Genomic DNA, 26725 nt, shown 5'->3' on the forward strand with positions numbered 1-26725 from the left:
TTATATCCGCAGTTGATGAACTTGTAATAGTTTTATATACTTTGGTTATGTTTGCGTGATTGTTGTTTGTGAAAGGGCATAAATATAACATGATAATATTGCTCTTTGACTCCCGAAGCTTGACACCCCTACCACAATGTCCCTAAATGACGACGCAATGAGGGGGACATGAGACTTTCCCAGCAAAAGCAATATCTCCCCCCCCAAAAACTAAAGCAAACTAACATGTAAGTCACCTGTGTTGCTATAGTAATATATGGAAAGGAAACGTGTGAGAGCACTTCCTTTGACATTTCCACCCAAGCAAGAGTTAACACAATTCCAGAAGAATAATCTCATCAAGAGAAACACTGTCCAAAGAATAGAATGCATTGATTTATTGTACAAGTACAGGTTCATTTCCTAAAAGGTACAATTGTCTGAATCAGATGCATTGCAGTGTTATAATCTAATGTGCTAATATAATCTCTAATATAGTCTCTTCATAATCTTATGAATGATTACACTCAATCCTTTATCCTACATCCATTTGTAGAATTGGTTCTCGTAAATCTATTCCACTGAAATAAACTGTAAAAATGTTATGAAAACACATGGCTCTGACTTAGGAAAAAAGTCTGATTTCATAACACCATCTAGTGGTTGCTTCTGGCAGTCTATGAAACGATGTTGAAGGAAACCATGAACATCATTCGATAGTTTTTAATATTTCCATTTTTTTTTACTAAGATCATTAAGCATGACAAATTATTCACTTTTAAAACAATCAGTCTGAATGGATTTCCTATACGATCACAAAAATGTGCTAAAACAAAAATTCGGTAGCTACATTGAAATAATAATCATACATCCTTCTATTGCAACGAAAATCCACAAAATAAATTGATAAAGCATATTCTAAAATATATGCATGGACCATGTGTGATAATACTACCATGTTAGCTTCATTAAAGTAAGACAAATTCCGATTCCATAATTTTCCCACAAACAGTAATTACTGCTTCGTTCCATTTGAAACTGTATCAATCTGCAAAATACTGTAAAAGTCAACAGCAGTAATCGAGTATAAAAATACTTATTTCATTGTAGTGAAGAATGTACTTGTTCCGAATGCAACATCAGGGTTGTATTCAACAGGCACCAAACGAAAGAAAACTGACTGAAACAGATGGGGGGACTATCTGGACTTGTCCTTTAAGAACCTATTTTTTTCTTTCCATTACAAGACGTTTTACCACAGTGTGCCCTAATGAATACGACCTTGTTCTTCAAGCTAGTTTGATTTTCATGTCATTTCTTGGTAATTAAGCCACACATGGTAGAAAAGATCCTCAGGCATATATACACTAGTGGTTTGTATTAAGTGCAAGAATTGAAAGGCCCCTTTTCTCAAATCACTAGTATAAGAATCACACACTGGTATAGCTTACTCATCATTCACTAATCATATTCATTACCCCACAAGCACAAACTCTCTCACACCTAGACAAGAGACAGGCACACCGTTGTTCATTGCAAACCACAACTGACCCATCAATCACTACTAAAGACAACCATCCACAGTACATTAGCGTCAAATGCTGTGACATGCATGATCAGAAATTATCCAGATTAAAAATGGGATTCAACATATCTCAACAAATCGAGAGATTTTCAATGTACATGATCCAAAGAGCTTGATTAGATCACAAGGATCAGTCATTAAAACCCCTTCATCTTTAGGCCACCTCGCATGCTAACGACAGTTTTGCTTCCTCTCCATCTTATGTTTTCTCAGACCTTCGATTAAATCCATTAATTAGGCACAGGGTATATCAAACTCATAAACTAAAGTACTAGTTTAATACGTCCAGTAGAATGATTGATTCATTAGCAGCACATCGGTAGAGGTGGGGTAAGGAGGCTGGTCTCCAATGGTTCCCCTTTAAAAATGTTCCACCACCTGTGGTTGGTTAAACACAGAAGGGGCGGGTTCTTCTGAGCCCCTTCTGATTGGTGGACGGGCGGCGGCGGCCATGTTGTGGTCCCACTGTTGGATTGGTGTTGTTAGTGTGCTTCCCATCCCTGTAGTGGAGGGGTCAGGTGAGAAGGCTCAGAGGACATCTTACAGCTTGGCCTGCAGAGGTTTCAGGTACTTGTGGTAGGACTCGTGGACCTAGAAGACAAGGTAGGGGGGTCAATTTGAGTACTCTGCAGGTAGTCTCTTCCACCCACCCCTCTCTGTCGGTAGCAATAGCCTTGGGACTAGGTACTCTGCAGGAGACTTACTACTATAGCAAATCATTCATTAGATTGCCATCATTGTGTAGTTTGCCTACATAAAGAACACATAAATCATTTGGCTCTTCATCATAATCTGAAACATTTACAAGGATAAATGGTTCTCAAATGGCCTGTTCATGTTCTTAATAAAAAAAAGTTTTTTTAAATTAGCATAAAATTAACAGTAAATGTATTTTCTTCATCTCAGTTTCTCTTTTTTAAGGCTCGCTCAATGAACTCTAACCTCTGTCTTGTTGAGAGGTGAGCGGCGGGCCCACTCGAACATGTGCTCATAGACGTTGCCGTCGTAGCGTCCCAGGACGGAGTTGAGCATTTCGTCGCAGTAGTCGAAGGCGTCCACCAGGGCCACCGCGTTGGGCCTCAGCTGGGCCAGAAGCTCCTTCAGACGCTGGGACACCTGGGAGAGCTGGGGCACACTCAGGAGACCAGTCTGGAGTGAGGAAGGAATTGTCAGGTCGTTATTGTTAAAGAGAATGTGTTCTCAATAAATAAGCAATAATAGGTTAAAATATCAAAAATGTGATGACAAACGAGTTAGAGCCTTTATATGTAGGATCAAATCAAACAAATCGGAAAGTTAGAGTAAGAACATAACTGATTGCAGCATTACCACAAAAATGGAAGGGAGAGAGAGAAGATAGGGAACTTGTTTGCCTGCCATATATTAATTTGTTTCTAAATTGGCTGAAAGGAATTGGCATAAATAGAAAAATATACCAGTTTCATTTGAGGACAAAAAAGTTGACAGCTGTGCCATACAGGTTGCAAAATAAATGGGAAGAGATTTTCGATGTACCGATTCCATGGCACATGGCTTATGAACTGGTATTAAAAAAACAACACTTGAGTTAAGAGTTTTTCAATTTAAATTATATTAAATTCTTGCCACCAACAGAATGCTATATATATGGGGTATGCAACAATCTCAGCTCTGTAGATTTTGCTGCAAAGAGACAGAATCAATAGATAATTTATTATGCCATTGCCCCTATGTAGCTTGTTTCTGGTCACAGGTTCAGGAAAGATTTAAAAAAAAATCAAGACATACACTTAAAATGAACCTTACAAATAGCAGTGTTGGGCGATTTGGAAAGCCTTAGTCAATAAATAATACTCATAAGAAAGGTTTTCATCTTTAACTCACAATCTATGGATACTAAATGATTAGAAAGGTTAAAAAAACTATGTAAAACATCACACAGCACAATTAAAAAATATATGGCACATAGAAACCAAACAAGGATGGTCTATGGTGTTGGATTCTGGGTCAACTTTGAACGTGAGATATTAAAGACATGATAGATCAGACGCATAGTGTATAAAGGAGTGAGATCTGTAGAAAGACAAGAGTGGCTGTGGAATGTGCTGGGTGGACGGGAGAGAGTCACGGGAGTGCGATAGGTGAGACGAGAGGACATCTGTGGATTAGGCGAAGGAGGGGTTGAGGTCAGGAGGTCAGATCCCCTGAAGGGAGAACTAATGGTTATATTATCCTATTACCATCTTCCTGTCGAACCAGAAGATGTAAGGATTGGAGAAAAGGAGGGGTGTCTAAAGTGGAGTATATAAACTTGCGATGGTCAGAAATCTTTTTTTGTCTGAATACAGCTGTGTCGACCCTTTGGGAAGAATTAAACTTCGTTAAGCTTCTCTAGTGTCCGTGAGTTATTTACTCTGAAAAATTAGAACCTAACAATGGTGATAGGTGGGATGGGCTGAGAGTGGCTGAATGGTGGGTTTAAAGAGTTTATGTTTGGTAATGTATTACTTATGTGACTGCTTTATATAAAAGTACCATGTATGTAAAAGGTGAATGCAAAAGCTGTTTAAAAAAATAACATTTGCCCTAAAAATATAAATATATATACACACTGCTCAAAAAAATAAAGGGAACACTTAAACAACACAATGTAATTCCAAGTCAATCACACTTCTGTGAAATCAAACTGTCCACTTAGGAAGCAACACTGATTGACAATAAATTTCACATGCTGTTGTACAAATGGAATAGACAGCAGGTGGAAATTATAGGCAATTAGCAAGACACCCCCGGTAAAGGAGTGGTTCTGCAGGTGGTGACCACAGACCACTTCTCAGTTCCTATGCTTCCTGGCTGATGTTTTGGTCACTTTTGAATGCTGGCGGTGCTTTCACTCTAGTGGTAGCATGAGACGGAGTCTACAACCCACACAAGTGGCTCAGGTAGTGCAGCTCATCCAGGATGGCACATCAATGCGAGCTGTGGCAAGAAGGTTTGCTGTGTCTGTCAGCGTAGTGTCCAGAGCATGGAGGCGCTACCAGGAGACAGGCCAGTACATCAGGAGACGTGGAGGAGGCCGTAGGAGGGCAACAACCCAGCAGCAGGACCGCTACCTCCGCCTTTGTGCAAGGAGGAGCACTGCCAGAGCCCTGCAAAATGACCTCTAGCAGGCCACAAATGTGCATGTGTCTGCTCAAACGGTCAGAAACGACTCCATGAGGGTGGTATGAGGGCCCGACGTCCACAGGTGGGGGTTGTGCTTACAGCCCAACACCGTGCAGGACGCTTGGCATTTGCCAGAGAACACCAAGATTGGCAAATTCGCCACTGGCACCCTGTGCTCTTCACAGATGAAAGCAGGTTCACACTGAGCACATATGACAGACGTGACAGAGTCTGGAGACACCGTGGAGAATGTTCTGCTGCCTACAACATCCTCCAGCATGACCGGTTTGGCGGTGGGTCAGTCATGGTGTGGGGTGGCATTTCTTTGGGGGGCCCCACAGGCCTCCATGTGCTCGCCAGAGGTAGCCTGACTGCCATTAGGTACCGAGATGAGATCCTCAGACCCCTTGTGAGACCATATGCTGGTGCGGTTGGCCCTGGGTTCCTCCTAATGCGAGACAATGCTAGACCTCATGTGGCTGGAGTGTGTCAGCAGTTCCTGCAAGAGGAAGGCATTGATGCTATGGACTGGCCCGCCCGTTCCCCAGACCTGAATCCAATTGAGCACATCTGGGACATCATGTCTCGCTACATCCACAAACGCCACGTTGCACCACAGACTGTCCAGGAGTTGGCGGATGCTTTAGTCCAGGTCTGGGAGGAGATCCCTCAGGAGACCATCCACCACCTCATCAGGAGCATGCCCAGGCGTTGTAGGGAGGTCATACAGGCACGTGGAGGCCACACACACTACTGAGCCTCATTTTGACTTGTTTTAAGGACATTACATCAAAGTTGGATCAGCCTGTAGTGTGGTTTTCCACTTTAATTTTGAGTGTGACTCCAAATCCAGACCTCCATGGGTTGATAAATTTGATTTCCATTGATCCTTTTTGTGTGATTTTGTTGTCAGCACATTCAACTATGTAAAGAACAAAGTATTTAATAAGAATATTTCATTCATTCAGATCTAGGATGTGTTATTTTAGTGTTCCCTTTATTGTTTTGAGCAGTATATATATATATATATATATACACAAAAATAAGATAATCTTCCTTTAAGTGATACAAGTACGAGTGTAATACCATGTCTTGCTTAAAACATCATACATGACGTTATAAAAATGAATATAGACTTTAGTACGGGACCCACTTATAGGCGCATTGAAATTCACATCTTTTTTTCAAGTACTAGAGTATGTATGTAGTCCCTGTATTTTCCCCTGGGAGATAGTCTGTGATTGCCAGTTGCCATGGTGGTGGTTACCTGGAGGAAGTCTCCGCTGTGCTGTTGGATGCCCTGGAGGGCATAGAGCAGGGCCAGGGTGCTGAGGACAGAGTGAACCCCCGTGTCTCCTATCTCCCTCAGCTTAGCTGCAAACAGCTTCACCACCACATAGTGACAGTGGGCCTGGAGATGGAAAGGGAGGAGGAGAAGAGATGGATGAGAGTTAAATGAGGACCAGAGAGAGAGGAGGAGGAATGAGACAGGAAAATCAAATTGAAAGGAGGAAGCAGAGGGGAAGAGATAAGAGGGATGGGGTGGGGCTCCCTCCCGAAAAACAACACATTCCATATCCCAGGTTGGTAAGGTAACTTACATCAGAGGCTCTGACCAGGTCTATAGCGCTGTTGTTCCAGGCATCTTCCTGACTGACTCTCTTCTGTAGCTCCTGCTGAATACTCTTAGCTGCCAACTCAACCAGCCTAAAGACACACAGAGAGACATTGACATGGGAAACCTTTAAACAAAAACTGATGCATGGCTATCCATGGATTACAAGTACATTTAGGTGTATGCTGGTTTGCTGGACCATTTTAGCTCAACCCATTGCATTGCCTGGCACCAACTAACACATTGCTCTGATTAAAAGTCTCTGCCATATAATGAACAGCCCTTTGGGACTTAATGAAGCTCAAATATCTAAATGGGATCTATTACCATTACATTTTGGTTCGTTTGTAGGCCCACTTACTTGGCAGCTCGCAGTTTGTAAGCCTCCACAAGGCTGGCCAGGTCATTGACGTTGACTACAGTGGGTCGGGAGGACACAGACTGGGGCTGCAGGCTACGCTCTGACTCGTTCAGGTAGGACACGATGCCACTCAGCTGGTGGCCTGCCGACGCCTGCCGGTAGCTCTTTATCAAGAACCTGGGGAGTGAGGGATGCAAACACGTGAGCAAGACGGTGGATGGGCACGAAGGTCACACACAGACAAGAACACACACAAAGTAGAGATGGGCGATAAGGCCAAAATATCATATCACTATACGTTTCTCATTTTTGACGGTAATTGACGGTATTTTATGTTTTGATATAATAAAAAGGGTGGCAACAAATACATTCTAAGTGGTTTTAAATGGGGCTTTCTCTCTTCTGATTGATTGTATAAAACAAATAATTTCAGCCTTTTCATCAATTTCCTTCACTCATTTGTTATAGTTTCCACACTTTAAAATATTTGTTTTTGTCTTTGTATGCCTCTATTGTGACAAAGTAACTTTTCGTTTATGAAAGTACTAATTCTCCTCTGACCATGTCTTTCAATGAATTCCAATGGCAGTTCTTACTTTCGCCACAAAAGGCATTGTGCTGATTTCTATGGTGCTTTAGGAACCCCCACTGCCTCACTAGCCTATTTATAACCACAAAATGACATGTGCGCACCTGAAGCTCTTGCTAGGAAATGATCAGATCTCAACCGTTAGCAGTCTCTTACTGGCGGTAAGAACGGACGATTGCAATCATTTTTCAAGTTTCATCACTCAGTTATTTACATTTAACAAACCAAGCATTGAAATACCAGTATGTAAGTTAAAGTAAAAATCCAAACCGGTCCATGCTTTAATACTGGTATATAGAAAAACGCTGTTTACCACCCAGCTCCAACTAAGGACACAAAAACTCATACACACCCATTCATTTGGTCCTAGTCTCACTCACCCTTTCCACTGTACACTTCACACTTAGCAGTGCTTACACTGAACACAATCCCAAAAACATGTAGACAGTTAGATCAATGCTTTGTTGATAATTACTACCTTTGATGTGCAGGGCGCAATATCACACAATAGCTTTTAATACTAGGCTTGTGTGCCCTGACTTGCAAGTAATAAAATACATTGTAATGTGTGTTTGTGTGAGATGTATAATGTGACTAATTGATGTTTCTGATTCAGCGAGGAAAGAATGTGTCATTTCAGGGTGTGTGTCTGTCATATCTGTGTCTTATATTTGTGTTTGCGTCTGCATGTGTGCGTGCATGTGCAAGTGTGTGTGTGTGTGTCATATCTGTGTCTTATATTTGTGTTTGCGTCTGCATGTGTGCGTGCATGTGCAAGTGTGTGTGTGTGTGTCATATCTGTGTCTTATATTTGTGTTTGCGTCTGCATGTGTGCGTGCATGTGCAAGTGTGTGTGTGTGTGTCATATCTGTGTCTTATATTTGTGTTTGCGTCTGCATGTGTGCGTGCATGTGCAAGTGTGTGTGTGTGTGTGTACCTACCTAGCGGTCTGCAGCATCATGACGGTGTTCTCTCCCTCGTAGGTGCACGTGGGCACGAAGTTAACATAGATGTCTGGGAGGGCGCTGCAGCGGGAGTAGCCGTGCCCGCCGCACGCCATGCGACACACCTCGATGCCCGCGCTGGCCGTCCATGTGGTGAAGGCCTTCAGGCCCGCGGACAGGGCATGGAGCTGGGCACAGGTCAGACGATGGCACAGGGTTATGCAGTTAAATTGACACAGGATGGTAGAGGATGGGCACAGGGTACAGTTATTTTGGCACAGAAAAGGAGCAAATAAAAAATGACGTCATTTGTTAATATGAATGAGGATCTTTTGTTTTAACCCTCCTAGAGTTGATTGACGCATCGGTGCGCCAATCTAAGTTACATAACAACAAAAAATCCCCATAAAAATCAATTCCATATGTCAGCTTAGCACCCCCCCCCAATGTCTTAGACTAAAGAATTAACACCGACGAAGCCCGTTGTCAAAACACCTCCATTAGACTTCTGCTGCTTAAAATGGATGAAACATTTCAAGACTATTTTCAGTGTTATCCCATTTTTCCTGGTCAGGTCACGTGGTTAGGAAAAAACTCAGGGCCATAGCCAGCCTTCTTTCATCATGTACTATATCAAGAGGAGGTATTTACTTAGCCTGGATACCAGTCTGTTTAGCTATCATTCCACTCCTTGTATAGCATGACACGACGTGCAATGTTAGCAAAACAGATTCTGGATTTCAGGCTAGTAGTTACTGTAAGTACCTCTGGTAGTTCACTGAAGTCTCCCTGGCTGATGTCTCCAGTGATGCGGTGGTAGACGCTGTTCATGTACTGACCCACAAATTTGTAGGCATAGGCTGTAGCCAGCAGGGGGAACAGCTTGTACTGTTGGGTCTGGTAGTCCATGATCTGTGGCTCCGGCTCTCTGGAGGAACCACAAAATAAGAATATAGACTTAGACACAAGGTTAATGGTTCGCTATCTTTTATATGTTAGTCTTTGAAGAACATTGAGATACACATATTATATGAGTAAGGCTTCCTAATATCTACCCAAACTCTATGTATTATCTATCTACATCAGCTCTCACACAATTAGAAGAGTATAGATTTTGTTAAATGGTAAGGGTTCTAGTACTTTGCTTTCTATTCTTGTTTGTGTCTATGAGTGTGTTACTTGTGTATGGATGTGTGTAAGTATATGTGAGTATTTTTGTATTCCTTTGACTTTTTATGTATGTTTCAGTAAATGTGTGCATCCAGGGTCATGTTCATTAGGCAACAAACGGATGAAAACGCACCGAAACAACACAGGAAAGTAGTATCTGTACAATAAGAATTTAGATTTCCATCTCAAAATATTTTTTGCTACAGTGTGACCTACTGAACATGACCATGGTGTGTCCAGAGCTGCAACTGACCCTGGGCGTATCTCAGACTGGTGCCGTACGGAACTGTAGCGGATGGCGATAGTGCAGGACTTGGCAAGGGCACGGCCCGCTTCCCCTACGATCATGGACCTGATGAACACCATGGTGCCGTAGGTCAGCTTGTCACTGGGAGGCTTCACGTACGTACCGTCTGCCTCCACCTGGTGGGGGAATACATACTGTCTGTGGCAGTGGAGGCTCCTCAGAGGAGGAAGGGGAGGAGCATCCTCCTTAGTGAATTTCAGAATCTTCATTTTTTTTAAATTAAACTACAATAAATATCTTCACGTCACCAAATAATTGATTAAAACACACTTTTTTGCAATGTAGGTCAGTAGCCGCAACAGCACTATGTAGGGTAGCACCATGGTGTAACCAGAGGACAGATAGTTTCTGTCCTTCTCTGGGAACATTGACTTCAATACAAAGCCTAAGAGGCTCATGGTTCTCACCCCCTTCCATAGACTTACACAGTAATTATGTCAACTTCAGAGCTCTTGCAGCATGAACTGACGTTGTCCACCCAATCACAGGATCAAAGAATGAATCTGGTACTGAAAGCATAAGCTACAGCTAGCAGTGCATAACATGTGGTGAGTAGTTGACTCAAAGAAAGAATAGAACAGCTTTGAACAAAAACAATTTTTTTAAGAGAGTGAGGGAGAGATAGCTATATGTCGTTGTATTCTTTTCACTTAGCTAGCGAATGCAGTTAGCTAGTTTAGCCTACTCAAACACCCGGCTCAAACAGAAACATATTCTATGTTAGCTAGCTGGCTAAGGCTATCCAACACTGGAACTCTCCAAAGTCAAGATAAGCTTTTGGTTTTATTAATTTATTGCCACCGGGGCCCAATGGTGCTTTCTGATTGTACACTGTACTGCATGATTGTAGCGGGTTTACTAACACGTTAGTTTTAGCAGCTATGTAGACTAATATGCGAGAAGGAATACAATAAACAAAGTGATCATGCTTTTTGTATGTGATTGTATGAAAGTGAACTCTGTTCACGTGTGTTCAGTGGTGTATTCATTCTGCTGATTCTGTTGAAAAATGTTTCTTAAACTGAAGCAAACAGAACGGGGATAAAATACCTGAATTTGTCCAATATAAACTCGTTTGCCACTGTTGGACTAATGATTACATCTTAGATCAGCTAGATGCAGGCAAGAGTGTGCAAGGCGATATTGAATGTCACTGTTACCTTGATTACAAACATGTATCTCTACCTGTGTGCACCTACGTTGTTATCTTTCATTCATAGGCTAGGTATAGGAAAAAGTTGAGTATCATGTAGTAGCCTAAACCTATCGATGTTACATTGAGCTGGTTAAATGGAATATAAATGACAGTCATCCAATATCCTGTAATAGAAATAAGGCTCATAAATCTTTTATTTTATTTTTTAAATGTCCTCCCTCATCTTAGACAACACCGACCACCACTGGTCTGTGGTATACAGTTCTAGAACAATCAGGTAGTAAGTATTCGCTCTCTGTGAGGAATATGCATACAATATACTTCAAAATCAAAGCTTTGTGACAGCATTAGAATCAACCAACAGAAACAAAGAACAGTGTCTCCTTGAAATGTGCTTAACTTCCCAGTCGCTCACCTTTGCATATTTCATCAGCATGTGTTCGCGAGGAATTCGTACGTTCTCCAATTTCAGGTAACCATTGTCAACCTCATCAAAGCCAAACTTGGGTCCTATGTCCCCTACCACCACACCTGAGAGGAAGAGAGTGAGTTCACTAGACAGTAGGCTACCACCACACATGAAAGAGAGTGAGTTCACTAGACAGTAGGCTACCACCACACCTGAGAGTGAAAGAGAGTTCACTAGACAGTAAGCTACTACCAAAGCTACATACAGAGACACAGACAGACACTCACAAACACTCTCTTTTTGACGCACGCACAGCAGTATGTACAGTACCTGGCAGTGGTATGTGTGTGTTCATACTGCGGAGAGGTACGATGAAGGCATGCAGGCCGTGACACTTCCCCTGGGTGTGGAGCTGGGCCAGAACTATGGCGTGGTTAGACGTCTTACCCACTGGGGAGAGAGCGAGAAGAGAGCGAGACGGACAGGCAAAGCGAGAGAGTCCATTACACTCCAATGGATTCATAACATTAGCTATGTCAGTTCTCACTATTCAAATAACTTGATTGAAATCATTTGGCAGTTATTTAAGTGTCTGGTCCACACTACAATGAGAATCAGCAGTAAAATGGTCTGATCTTGTTCAGCAATGTTGTGGAATGTGTTTTCTTCAGAAGCTAAGTTCACATAATTTACTGGGGATTGGTTTGATTGTACTCAGACCCCTTGACTTTTTCCATATTTTTGTTACATTACAGTCATTCTAAAATGGATTTAAAAAATGACAATCCTCAGCAATCTACACACAATACTCCATAATGACAAAGCAAAAACAGAAATACCTTATTTATACAAGTATTCAGACCCTTTCCTATGAGGCTCGAAATTGAGCTCAGGTGCATCCTGTTTCCATTGATCATCCTTGAGATGTTTCTACAACTTGATTCAAATCCACCTGTGGTCAATTAAATTGATTTGACATGATTTGGAAAGGCACACACCTGTCTATATACGGTCCCACAGTTGACAGTGCATGTCAGAGAAAAAAAACAAGCCATGAGGTAAAAGGAATTGCCATAGAGCTCCGAGACAGGATTGTGTCGAGGCACAGATCTGGGGAAGGGTACCAAAATATTTCTGCAGCATTGAAGGTCCCTAAGAACACAATGGCCTCCATCATTCTTAAATGAAAGAAGTTTGGAACCATCAAGACTCTTCCAAGAGCTGGCCGCCCAGCCAAACTGAGCAATCAGGGGAGAAGGGCCTTGGACAGGGAGGTGACCAAGAACCTGATGGTCACTCTGACAGAGCTCCAGAGTTCTTTTGTGGAGATGGGAGAACCTTTCAGAAGGACAACCATCTCTGCAGAACTCTATCAAATCAGGCCTTTATGGTACAGTGGCCAGACGGAAGCCACTCCTCAGTAAAATGCACATGATAGCCCGCTTGGAGTTTGCCAAAAGGCACCTAAAGACTCACAGACCATGAGAAACAAGATTCTCTGGTCTGATGAAACCAAGATTGAACTCTTTGGCCTGAATGCCAAGCGTCAACTCTGGACGAAACCTGGTACCATCCCTACGGTGAAGCATGGTGGTGGCAGCATCATGCTGTGGGGATGTTTTTCAGCGGCAGGGACTGGGAGACTGACTAGTCAGGATCAAGGGAAAGATGAACGTAGCAAAGTACAGAGAGATCATTGATGAAAACCTGCTCCTGAGCACTCAACCTCAGACTGGGGCAAAGGTTCACCCTAAGCACACAGCCAAGACAACGCAGGAGTGTCTTCGGGACAAGTCTCTGTATGTCCTTGAGTGGCCCAGGCAGAGCCCGGACTTGAACCCGATCGAACATCTCTGGAGAAACCTGAAAATAGCTGTCCAGCAACGCTCCCCAGCCACCTGACACTCAATGCTGTAATTGCTGCCAAAGATTCTTCAACAAAGTACTGAGTAAAGGGTCTGAATACTTATGTAAATGTGATAGTTTATTAAAAATAAAACTATCTAAAATTTCTAAACCTGTTTTTGCCTTGTCATTATGGGTATTGTGTGTAGATTGAAGGGAAAAAACCCTATTTAATCAATTTTATAATAAGGCGGTAACGTAACAAAATGTGGAAAAAGTGTATGTGTATGGGCCCTGAAGCTGAAGTGTGTCCGTGTACTCACGTCCCCCAGGCCACCACTTGATGGAGGTGATGGTCGGGCTGTTCAGGACAAACTCCTGGGTGGCCGGGTCATATGTTGCCGTGGTTTCAAGCCCCCTGAGGTGGGTGCCTAGGCAACGAGAAAGACACCAAGGCCCCCAAACAAACAACACGAAAAACGAGTTATCACTAAGTTATGGCAGGAGTACATTGATGTTTTCAAATATTATGCAGTGCAAAACTGACACAAGACTAGCCATCAATCTCAACTAATAACGCAACTTCAAACTTTTTTTTAACCACCAGTTCCCTCACGGGAAAAAAAGTTATTCTATTCTATATTGGAAAAACCTTTGTAGGTGTTTGACAGATCGAAATAAAAGAAAATCCAATCTATTTCTTACAATTTGCATAGGTGTACGGTTTAGGACTGTCAAAGTTAACCCGACATTTTTTTATGCTGTTAATTTTGCTTCTGTTTTAGTTCTCAGGTCAAAATATTTAAGCAAATTATCCCAGTTCTAGTAGCAGCTGCTTGTGACTAGTTCATGAAGAACATGGATCAGTAGCCTAGGCTAGATCTAATAGCTGTATTATATTTTACATGTTGTTAGTTTTCTGTGGAACTCATAACATTGTCAGACAGGTTTAAATGCTCTTTGTATGCATAGAGCCAGGTCTTTTTTCCCCCCTATAGTCAACCCTCCAATTATAAATTGTAATAAATTAGGCATTAACAGTACTTGTGTGTACGTGGTCAACTGTTAAACTTCAAGAACATTGATAAGAGGCAGTAGGCCTAATTAAACATTGAGACCGTTAATAGCCAGCTGTATGTTCCAGTGACTTTTGTGTTATGGTGAAACATTTTGATACAGAATATTTTGTGTTTCTTTCCTTAATTAACAATCAAAACATAGTATGCCTATAATTAAACGCCACTAACGCAATTCACTATTTTAATTGTTTGACAGCCCTATTACGTTTATACAGTGAAGTTACGGGTGATGAAGGACATAGGTTGTCTGTCTTTAAACTCAATATACTTCCAAACACAGTAAGGGGGACAAAAGGGACAGAGGCGGTGGAGGGTACCTGTTTTGGAAAGGAAGTCACTGAGGATGCTTTACAAGTGGGCATGCACGTTCACCGTGGCTGGCAACAAGACTGTGTGAGAACCAGGGGCAGAGCACATTGCAAAGGGAAGCCATGCGTAGCTGTACGGCCAACAACACGCACTCTCCAAGCCAGTCAGTATTAATGGTTTTAAACAGAGTAAAGGCCAGAGTGAAATGTTCTTTTAAAAAAAAATTAAAATACCATTTAAAAAAGACCCAGTGCAGTCAAAAATATTATTCCTGTGTTTTATTTATAATTCCACACTATGAGGTTGGAATAATACTGTGAAATTGTGAAAATGATAATGCCCTTTTAGTGCAAGAGCTGTTTGAAAAGACCGCCTAAAATGTCAGCTTCTTTTGGCGGGATGGAGTTTTGGAATGCCTGGTGACATCATCAGGCAGTATATTAGTACCAAACATCTCTGCTAATAACAGCTAGTTTTGAGTATCCCCTCCATACTCAGACCACTCCCAGACAGTCATAGCAAAATTCTTGTTTGATAAATTGCTCTTTGCTAAGAAGCCATTTTTGTTTCTTTTTGACCATTTTAATTGAAAACAATCACACTAAGGTAATTAATTGTTACCCAGAAACAATTTGATAGAGATAAAAACGGCATCATTGGATCTTTAACAACACAAACGTTTTGTCGGTGGAGACGGTTTTACACAAAATTCCCTAACGAGTATGGGAGAGTTCTCTGGAGGCTCGACTCAAATGTTTAAGAGGGTGGGCATGCATCTCTTGTCCACTCCACAGAGCATGTGGGTGACGGGAGTTTGGTGACCAGGTACGGTTTGTTCGGCATTTTACCGTGGCCCATCTCCGTCTGTGCGTAGGTGCCGATGATCTCCAGGTTCCAGGCGGGTATGAAGAATTTCTCCATCTGCTCAGGACTGGCCTGGTTCAGCAGGGTGGGCAGGAACATTGCCAGGTGGAGGTCCAGCGGCTCTGACCGCCCACGGTGCACACAGCTGGGGCAGCGCCAAGGGGCAAGGAGGGGAGGGGGTAGGGGATAGGAGGGTAGTTTGAAGGGAGAATATGGTAAAGGAAGGATAGGATATTGTGGGGGCATGCAATATAAGGTATAGCCAAGGGGGGGGAACATTTTTAGGCATAGAATAATAGACCATATAATGGGACATGACAATGGAGAAATGGTTGGAAAAGATGGGAGATTGGAAGTGTTAGTAAATAACATTTTGGGGGCAGAGAGGATGGATGAATAGATGGAGGGATGGATGAAGGGATGGGGGGAGTGCAAGAATTCATATAAAAAATGTAAAACAACTGGAATAGAATAATCTGCATTTAGACCTGGCTTGAATCAAGAAAAGGTTAAATAAGTTCAGTCATTCAAAATAACTTTCTCATGCATGATTGATTTGCCTGAAATGTTAATTTCCAAAAGCAGTGTAACCTGTACTCTCTCATTTCACTGAAAAAACATTTTAAATTCCAAATTAGCTGTGAGGCAAACTCTGGACTGTGTTCATTAGGCAACCAATGGAAGAAAAATGACACAGGAAGGGACTAACTGGACTTGGTCCATTTAGAATTGGCCAATCTAGTTTTACATTGTTAACGTTTTTTCATTGCACGGCCAAATGAACACAACCCTGAGGCAGTAAAATGTCAAATGTGTGACAACCAACAAATCAACATTATACTCTATGTCTATGCTAATGCTACCAACTAGTGCAGTGCAACTAGCAGTTTCAAAGCAGACTCTTTAGTCCAGGGGTAGGCAACCCTGTTCCTGGAAGGCCACAGGTACTGCAGGATTTTGTTCCAAGTATGCACCACACCTGACCAATTGCGCTAATTCAGTGATTGCCTAAATTCACACACCTGGTCTTCCAGGTTGGTTAAATCAAAAATATAAAGTGCCTGCGAAACTCCAGGATCCCGGTTGCCTACTGCTACCCCTGCTTTAGTTCATAAGGGAGAATCAGTTGTAAGGGCATTTAAGGTTAAGACAATAGGCAGTTTTCCATTGACCCAAGATTATTCGACAAAAGCAATGTGCGATATGTGTTACGGAAACGGCGGGTCGCATAACGGTTAAGACTGTTGGGTCAATAACCGAAAGTTCACTTGTTCAAATCCCCGAGCTGACTAGGTGAAACAAATCTGCCCTTGAGTAAGGCACTTTTGCTCCAGGGTCGCTGTCAATAATAGCTGATCCCTGACCGTGACCCCACTCTCTGAGGTTGTCAGAGGGAGTGGGAAATCAAAAATAAACTAACTAATTTCCAATTCACACATACTTACACACGTTTACATGTGCGAAATAGGACAAACGTAAACACCTACCTAATTATTATTAATATAGGAGACATTTTCTAACGATCGGCAACATTTTTATAAGTTCGACAGGTGGACATTTCCTTTGTCGAACTTTCTTCATTGCGACAGATGATGATGGAACCAGTGTTTTTCGAATAAATGCTGATTGCCACAAATTTGAAGGTACACGGGCATGTGACGTTGTCACGTAACTATACAAATAATGTTTCTTTGCAGGAAAAGGATTATCCTGACTTTCAAGAAAGCCTGAATTACTTACACCTCGTTTTTCTAGTTGGCTGGCAAGTTTCACCATCCAATTATTTCCGATCTACAGGAGTGCAAGTTTCACCATGGCACGGACAGTGGCGATACGTTGGCACGTGAATTATTATAATATGGATATTATAATATGCATTCTATCCATGCTGGCTTTCGCGGGCTACCTGCGACATGAAACAGATAGGTAATAGCGCATACAGGGTGTTGCCAATTTATTAATGTACAATTTTCCCAGTTGGGTAATGGAAACACTGACCACTACATTTTTATTCAACACTTTAGGATTTTGCGAAAAACAATGTTGAGGTGCGAGGTCATTAAATGCAGCTGTTTTTATTGACATTTAAATAATTAAAATGGAAACGCACGACAGCAGGCAATTGTATCCATTTTCTATGCAAACTTTTTAAATGTTGGCACAAAAAAAAATCACTTGAAAAGTTCACGGAAACCTAGCTAGTGAGTTGCTGAGAAGAAGTGAACCAGAATAGAACTCTACAAAAGAAGGCCTTCAGAATATTCTGAACAGCCAGTCCTGGACATTCCCTGGAGTAGTATTGTCATGGAAATGCCATGGTTATGTGATCGTGAATAATGTCCACTTCGCAGCGTCATAGAAGTGAAACATTGGCAACAAGAGACATCTGGCATGGCAGATTTCTCTGCTTTCTGATTAACAATGGGATATTCAGGGATCTGAAACTCAACCCACACTACATGTTCTTTGGCAGGACACAGTGCGTCTTCCCTATGAGTTGAGACTTCAACAGACAAGAACAATTGTTAGGCCTATATTCATTCATCCAAGCCGTTCATTCACAAACAGCCAAACAATTAGGCCTACATCCATCCACTCAATGCACAATTCAGAATGTTAGTTCATTTGCTTAAAAAAGTTCCAAATTCTACAGTGTTCGGTTTATCATTGTAATGAGTAGACTAGATTCAGAGCAAATGGGGAGTAGGGGAAAAATCAAGACTTGATAGCAATCAGAGTTAAATGACATAAGCTTGGAAACAACTCATTAGGCTAATAGGCCACTACTAGCAGAAGGAGAGGAAATAAAAGGGGTTTAAGGAATGGAATGAAACTAAAAACTAGATGGGAGACATTTGGTTTCGTCGGGAAAAGATTTTTAAATATTGTTTAAGCGCAATGTTAGGGATTTTTTTGTCCTTCAATTGTTTCTTTTGTCACCTTTTCCAAGGTATTGGGTAGGTTATGAGGACTCTAAAAACAGACTGTCAATCATGACATTTTGAATTCAGCATATTAGTTTTGGCTTTTCAGTTTAGCTAATAACTATTGAGTTATGCCTACTGTTTGGGCACATTTTGTCTACACAAACAACTACAGTGATCTGTCAAACACCTACAAATAAATCACTTTCAATCTAAATGTCCACCCCATGATTTGAAAACAATATTAAAAGAAAATCCTACGTCAAAGATCGACAACTGTCCATCCCTAAGCATCCCCGTGAGCCTTTCCATATTTTCAAACATAACTAGCTAGCTAAATATAAAACAATTGCACAAGCACTTTGTTGTATAAATTGTGCTATTACGTTATCATTATTATAAATTCTCTGTAAGGAACTGACCGTGCCCCAACTCTGTCTGGGCGTAGGTGCCCAGGGCCTTGAAGGACTCGGCCAGGGGGACCCACTTCTTGAACTGCTCCTTGTTACACTGGGTGTACAGGGTGGGGAGGAACATGGCGAAGTGGAGCCCCAGAGCCTCCTGATGGTTGCCCCGAAACACACTGAGGGAGGGGGACAGACACACAGGTTGACGGATGGACAGACTGGACCACTCAGCAGGTTTGTGGTGATTTTACTCATTTTAAAAAAGGGGAGGTTCTACCTAAACTTGTCCAATAAGAAGGTGCATTTTAGTTTTCCATTTCAAAGTGTTTCGGGCCTACTTAAAATGACCCAGGTTTAGGGTTGACACTAGTGTCAACATGACCTTACTGTAAAAGCAGGATTCTGGAAATTAATCATGGAAGTCTATAGGTATGCTAGCATAAGCTACTGTACCTATAGACTTCTAGTTTTGCGCTAACGGTAGTTAGCATTCGCTCGCAAAACTACCTCTAATGTCATTCATACTGCACGCAGAGACATAAAAATAGTACCCACGAGTTTCTGACTCTGGGTAAGTAGATGCTTAATTGACAGAATCTTGCAGTATCCCTTTAAAGACATGCTCTGGGTCTTAAACGACCACTAAGTATTTTTTTTAACTCCCCTTATGGGCTAGATGTGTCAATGTGTAGTTCATACATGCATAATCTATGAGCAGAATTACTGTTTTACCTCAATTAGCCACGAAATCCCTAGTTTGAAAGCAACTGTCTGCAAGAAGCTGTGCAGTGCCATTTTACCCCACATGGGCCAGCCCCCTAGCAATTAGAGTTCTAGCCAATGAGCATCAGTTGCTCACCATTTGAGTGATAGCTAGCAAGACGCGTGAGCACACATAGTAGAGTGACAGAGAGCAATTATGTGGTGCACATACGTGACATAGTACACCATTTTTGGAGGCATACTTTTGGCTCGTGAGCGCTACTTCCAAAAGTACTGGCTAAAAAGTATACAAAAGTACCCGAGAATCTAACACTTTAGAAAAAATATTGACATTGGACAAACCCAATCCCTTTAGTTTCACTATAAAATGTGCTCTGATTTGCCTCGTCATTGTCATATTGAGAAATAGATGTTTTTAGCCTGTGACCTAGTTTTAATCTTGATGTGACCTTTGCTCTGCCTAGAGAGATGGTGCTGGCCTGCAGCAGTACTCCATGACTCTCACATACTAGGGATTGGGTTTTGAAATAATTTCACTATTCGAATAATATGATGAATTATTTTGATATCCGGATTTTCGATAAACATGTTTGTTTTTTGTTTTTTTACATTTGTTTTTTAAGCTGAGCACTGCTACGTGAGGGGGATAGTCAGGCTCTCTACTGATGCAGTTGTGGAGGGGCCTTGTGTGTGATCAGAATGGAGGGAGCAGACGGAGGAAGATGGCTAATAAAAATATTGCCATTATTCTGGTGATAGTCTTTACAATACAATAAAAGTCTACTACTTCTCATTTTGCTAACTTTTAATGCCATCATTGTTCTACATCTTACATTGCATTAGTGAGCTCTCTCTCCACTTGCTATAGATCGAGTCTCTTTGACGCTTTGATTGGCCAACATAAAACAAGTTACATGAAGGCTACCGGAGGTCACACGTCATTAAAACTAAATTGAAATGTTTGTTTTATTAAATGAATAATTTGAAATGTCATGGTATATCCTTGTATGTAACAATGTCACATTCTAATTTCATTTTTATTTATTTTTTACTTTTCAGTGTTAAAACTTCCAGACGGGTTGACGCCAAGTGGTAAGAGTAGGCAACACCTCCGCCACGCTGACCCTCAACACAGGGCCCTCCCAGGGGTGTGTGCTTACCCCTGAGTGGCCACGCACGACTCAAACTCCATCACCAAGTTTACTGACGACACAACTGTGGTCGAGGAGTTCAGAGACCTGGCAGTGTGGTGCCAGGGCAACAACCTCTCCCTCAATGTCAGCAAGACCAATGAGCTGATCTTGGACTTCAGAAAACCGGCACAGGTGCACACCCCCATCCACATTGATGGGCCGTAGTGGAGCTTGTCAAGAGCGTCAAGTTTCTCTGTATCCTATTCACTGAGGAGTTAACATGGTCCCCTAACACCAGAACAGTCGTGAGGAAGGCACAGCAACGCTTCTTAGCCCCTCAGATCTTCAGCAACTTTTACAGCTGCACTATTGAGAGCATCCTGACTGTTTGTATCACCGTTTGGTATGGCAACTGCAACGCTCGTGACCGGAAGGCCCTGCAGAGGGTGGTGCGGCTGGCCCAGCGCAAACCTGGGGGTGAGCTCCCAGCCATCCACGATGTACATGCCAGGCGGTGTCTGAGAAAGGCCCCCAAAAAATGTCTCCAGCCACCCGAGATATGGACTGTTCTCCATGCTCCCGTCTAATAGGCTGGACCAGTGCATCAAGGCTCAGACAAACAAACTCCTAAACAACTTCTATCCCCTGGCCATAACTGTTAAATGGCGAACAACTACTGCTCTCCCTCTCCTACAGAATATCCACACTGACTATGACCATCCACAAACTCTAACCACTCAGACAACTTACGCTGCTGCAAAAATGATTATTGATCAGATTACTCCATTAAACTGCTGTCCATTGATTATGTATTGCCATTACCATTAATCTATACTGAACTAAAATATAAAGTGCTGAAATAAAATATCCCAAAAATGTTCCATATGCACAAAAAGCTTATTTCTCAAATTCTGCATAAATTTGTTTGTATCCCTGTTAGTGAGCATTTCTCCTTCGTCAAGATAATCCATCCACCTGACAGGTGTGGCATATCAAGAAGCTGATTAAACAGCATTATCATTACACAGGTGCAAGGATTAATTGGGGACAATAAAAAGCTATTCTAAAATTTGAAGTATTGTCACACAATGCCACAGATGGTTTGATGGAGTGTGCAATTGGCAAGCTGACTGCAGGAATGTCCACCAGAGCTGTTGCCAGAGAATTGAATGACCCTGAAACTGACCCTGTATATAGCTACCGACTAGAGGTCGACCAATTATGATTTTTCAACGCCGATACCGATTATTGGAGGACCAAAAAAAGCCGATACCAATTAAATCGTCCGTTTTTTAAAATAAAATTTGTAATAATGACAATTACAACAAAACTGAATGAACACTTATTTTAACTTAATATAATACATCAACTCAATTTAGCCTCAAATAAATAATGAAACATGTTCAATTTGGTTTAAATAATGCAAAAACAAAGTGTTGGAGAAGAAAGTAAAAGTGCAATATGTGCCATGTAAGAAAGTTAACTTTTAAGTTCCTTGCTCAGAACATATGAAAGCTGGTGGTTCCTTTTAATATGAGTCTTCAATATTCCCAGGTAAGAAGTTTTAGGTTGAAGTTAATATAGGAATTATAGGACTATTTCTCTCTATACGATTTGTATTTCATATATCTTTGACTATTGGATGTTCTTATAGGCACTTTAGTATTGCCAATGTAACAGTATAGCTTCCGTCCCTCTCCTCGCTCCTACCTGGGCTCGAACCAGGAACACATCGACAACAGCCACCCTCGAAGCAGCGTTACCCATGCAGAGCAAGGGGAACAACTACTCCAAGTCTCAGAGCGAGTCGCGTTTGAAACGACTATTAGCGTGCACCCCGCTAACTAGCTAGCCATTTCACATCGGTTACACCAGCCTAATCTCGGGAGTTGTTAGGCTTGAAGTCAAACAGCAGAGCTGCTGGCAAAACGCACGAAAGTGCTGGTTGAATGAATGCTTACGAGCGTGTTGGTGCCTACCATCGCTCAGCCAGACTGCTCTATCAAATCCTATACTTAATTATAACATACAGAAATACGAGCTTTATGTCATTAATATGGTAAAATCCGGAAACTATCATCTCGAAAACAAAACGTTTATTCTTTCAGTGAAATACAGAACCATTACGTATTTTATCTAACGGGTGGCATCCATAAGTCTAAATATGCCTGTTACATTGCACAACCTTCAATGTTATGTCATAACATTGGCAAAACCTAACATAATCGTTTGTAGTGCTTTCGCTGAAAAGCATATTTGAAATCGGACACTTTGGTGGGATTAACAACAAGATTACCTTTAAAATTATATAAGACACATGTATGTTTGAGGAATTTTAATTATGAGATTTCTGTTGTTTGAATTTGGCGCCCTGCACTTTCACTGGCTGTTGTCATATCGATCCCGTTGGCGGGATGCAGCCATAAGAAGTTAATGCACAGAGATACCGTGGCGAAATCCTGAGGCCCATTGTCGTGCCATTCAGCCGCCGTCATCACCTCATGTTTCAGCATGATTATCCAAGGCCCCATGTCGCAAAGATCTGTACACTATTCATACTCACCAGACATGTCACCCATTGAGCATGTTTGGGATGCTCTGGATCTGTGTGTGCGACCATATGTTCTCGTTCCTGACAATATCCAGCGACTTCGCACAGCCATTGAAGAGGAGTAGGACAACATTCCACAATCAACAGCCTGATAAACTCTATGCGAAGGAGATGTGTCACGCTGCATGAGACAAATGGTGGTCACACCAGATACTGACTGGCTTTTTGATCCACGCCCCTACCTTTTTTTAAAGGTATCTGTATTCCCAGTCATATGAAATCCATAGATTAGGGGCTAATTATTTTATTTCAATTGACCGATTTATTTTTATGAACTGAAACCTAGTAAAATCTTTGAAATTGTTGCGTTTTCCGTTTATATTTTAGTTCAGTATAGTTTCAGGTTAAAACGTTTATTCGCCACGTGCGAAAAACAGGATAAAACGGGTGTAATGAACGGGTACAATGAAATTCTTGAGAGCTCTTTCCCAACAATCCAGTGATAATATATCTAATAGGGGAAAAAATGTAAGTATGAATAAAAACCACACAAGAACTACAATGACAGTTAAAGAAGTTGCTGGATATTGTCAGGAACTGTAATATGCTGTCGTACACGTCGACCCAGAGCATCCCAAACATGCTCAATGGGTGACATGTCTGGTGAGTACGCAGGCCAAGGAAGATTTGGGACATTTTCAGCTTCCAGGAATTGTGTACAGATTCGTGTGACATGGGGCCATGCATTATCATGCTGAAACATGAGGTGATGTCAGGGGATGAACGGCACGACAATGGGCCTCAGGAACTCGTCACGGTATCTCTGTGCATTCAATGTGCCATCAATAAAATGCAATTGTGTTTGTTGTCTGTAGCTAATGCCTGCACAAACCATAACCCCACCATGGGTCACTCTTTTCACAACGTTCACGTCGCCCACACAATGCCATACACGTGGTCTGCGGTTGTGAGGCCGGATGGACTTACTGCCAAATTCTCTAAAATGATATTGGATGCAGCTTATGGTAGAGAAATTAACATTAAACTGTCTGGCAACAGCATGCCAATTGCACGCTCCCTGTCACATTGTGTGACAAAACGGTACATTTTAGAGTGGTCTTTTATTGTCCCCAGTATAAGGTGCACCTGTGTAATGATCCTGCTGTTTAATCAGTTTCTGGAATATGCAACACCTGTCAGGTGGATGGATTATCTTGGCAAATGAGAAATGTTCACTAACAGGAATGTAAACAAATTTGTTCACAAAATTTGAGAGAAATAAGCTTTTGTGCGTATGAACATTTTCTGGGAACTTTTATTTCACCTCATGAAACCAATACTTTACATGTTGCATTTATTTTTTGTCTATTACTGCCCTGTTGGGTAGAGCTCTGAAGTTAAGAATTTCACTGTACTTGTGCATGTGACAAAACTTGAAAATAGGTGTATAATTACCCCTCCCTCGCTAAAAATTAACTCACAAGTATTCTAATACTAACGTTCGGCTATTCGAATAAGCGTGCACATCCCTAACCTTTATAGCCACATGGCAGAGTGCCATGGTCTTGCCCCATAGGCAATTATGTAACAGTGCATAAAACTACAGTACCGTAACATTCCTATTGCTTCACCATATATATATATATATTACAGACTTTGATCAGGAAGATACCCACAAACTCCTCATAAGATGACAATGCAATTACGCTTGAGGCTAATAGCAGGCAATACATTAGCATGGGGTGTGGAGAAGACTTTAGCATATAGGTGAAAGGCTTAGAGACTGTTTGTGTAATTCCAGCAAATGCTGTGTTTTGCTTCAGTGTGTCCAAAGCAGCATCAATACAGCCATCTGCACTTCAAACCTCAAAACAAGCATGAGAGAAACCTCATCGATGTTTGTCATGCTGCGTTTACCATTAGAACTTCCTGTGAAATGTTAAGAAAGAAAAAAAACATCCATGAAATGTGTTAAGGAGTGATGACTGGAGGATACCGGGAAGTATGATATTTGCTTTGATCATCCCAAACCCTTACAAAATTCATACAGTCCATTGAAACCAAATCCTGCTTGTAAACAACAAAACTAGCCCAAATGATCTTAAATTTCCCCACCTTTCATTACTTTCACCTGCATCGGTCATTACACCTAACAGGTTAGCTGACAGGAAGACATCTATGGACAAAAGCCTATATCTATTTTCACATTTCTAGTTGTGATGTGCAGGTCCATAGCATTTACACTGACGTCATTTAACAGACGCTCTTTTCCAGAGCGACTTACATGAGCAATTGTGGTTAAGTGTCTTCCTCAAGGGCATATCGCCATATTTTGGGATTCAAACCAGCGACCTTTCGGTTACTGGCCCAACGCTCTTAACCGCTAGGCTACTTACCGCTCATAGCAGGTAGCTGGCCTGGGTCTGTGTCCCAGCCTTACCTCTTGTAGCAGTAGATTTCCTCAGGGTCTGAGATGCCATACTCTCTGAGCTTCAGGATCATCTGGGCACTCTTCTTCACCGCGGCATCGTATCGCTCGCTCCTGGACAGGAAGTTGAGGTCCTCACTTTGGAAGTCGGGGTCACTGATCACCAGTGACTCTGTGGAGGATATAGAAGATTGGGGGGTTAAGTCATCAGGGTAAACATAGCCTCTGAAACCAAGGCTTCTCACATAAGACGATTTTGGAAGGGTGGCCATGCGAGACTAGGTTGAACATTATGTGCAAATTGTGTAGTTTTACCATTGGATAAATACATGTGTCTAATATCATTAGCTACATTTCTATCTGCAACATAATACACCCCATATCATGTCTTATTTGTTTTGAATATGATGCCATAATGAGTCCTGCATGGGGTCAACCATCACTATACAAACAGCCAGTCGGTCAAACAACGACTGTTGCTATATGAAGGGCTCAAGTGATCCTAACCTAACGTTCTAACTAGCCAGGTTGCTGCTAGCTGGCTATGTTATCTGGCAATACACGAATCAGAGCCTTGTTTACACAAACAGTATTGGTCATCTTGTCATTGGTTCACAATTATAAACAGCTGACTGGTTATAACGACGGTTACAACAACAGATAGATAACTAACTGGCTAACCTGGCCTAGGCAGCCGATAGTGGCCGTGCAGATCTAGCGACCACTATCGGTTGCCTAGGCTATGTTTAACCAACCTTCTCTAATGTAGGATAGCTAGCCAGTTATCAACTTGTTTAGTTAGCTAGCTAGCTGCTAGTTCAATGTTTTGTCTACACTTGTTTCATGATGTTTTACCTCGCGAGAAAATATATACTAAACACACGAGACACAAACAAGACATTCCAACCTTACCAATTTCTCTTCTTCTTTTGGTCTTCTCGATGCCTCCGTCCAGAATATGTGTGAGTTTCTCCACGTTAAATGTAGCATTCTCACGCTCTCTAGTTATGTCAGGATTCATGGCGAAATAAATAATATTTTCCCTTGCAAAAGACGACGTTGCTTGTGGCAATAAAAATGTGAGTTGTGTAACCTTGTGACCACAGGAACCGAGTTCAGCACTGCATTAACTGGATCCTGACCAACTTTCTTTTTTTTTTGGAGCCTGACCAATTATTGACAACTTCCTGAATAGCTAGAAGA

General features: G+C 41.8%; 1 protein-coding gene across 2 annotated transcripts; it reads right to left on the reverse strand.

Annotated features, from left to right (window-relative positions):
• Window positions 1-362: 362 nt before the first annotated feature.
• On the reverse strand, window positions 363-26543 carry LOC129837964 (peroxisomal acyl-coenzyme A oxidase 1-like). Of its 2 annotated transcripts, none has more exons than XM_055904577.1 (14): window positions 26435-26543; window positions 25535-25694; window positions 15341-15501; window positions 13428-13535; window positions 11590-11709; window positions 11266-11381; window positions 9641-9810; window positions 8983-9145; window positions 8215-8405; window positions 6685-6861; window positions 6310-6415; window positions 5976-6119; window positions 2507-2713; window positions 363-2155 (listed from the first exon to the last, which is right to left on the reverse strand). In XM_055904577.1, the coding sequence occupies exons 1-14, from the start codon at window positions 26541-26543 to the stop codon at window positions 2105-2107; spliced, it is 1983 nt and encodes a 660-aa protein (XP_055760552.1). In that variant the 3' UTR covers window positions 363-2104. The 2 variants fall into 2 exon arrangements, with proteins under 2 accessions (XP_055760552.1, XP_055760545.1); XM_055904570.1 differs by lacking the exon at window positions 15341-15501 and adding an exon at window positions 18703-18863.
• Window positions 26544-26725: the final 182 nt, after the last annotated feature.

Source organism: Salvelinus fontinalis, chromosome 3, assembly GCF_029448725.1.
Source record: "Salvelinus fontinalis isolate EN_2023a chromosome 3, ASM2944872v1, whole genome shotgun sequence".
In the NCBI taxonomy this organism is placed as follows: domain Eukaryota; kingdom Metazoa; phylum Chordata; class Actinopteri; order Salmoniformes; family Salmonidae; genus Salvelinus; species Salvelinus fontinalis.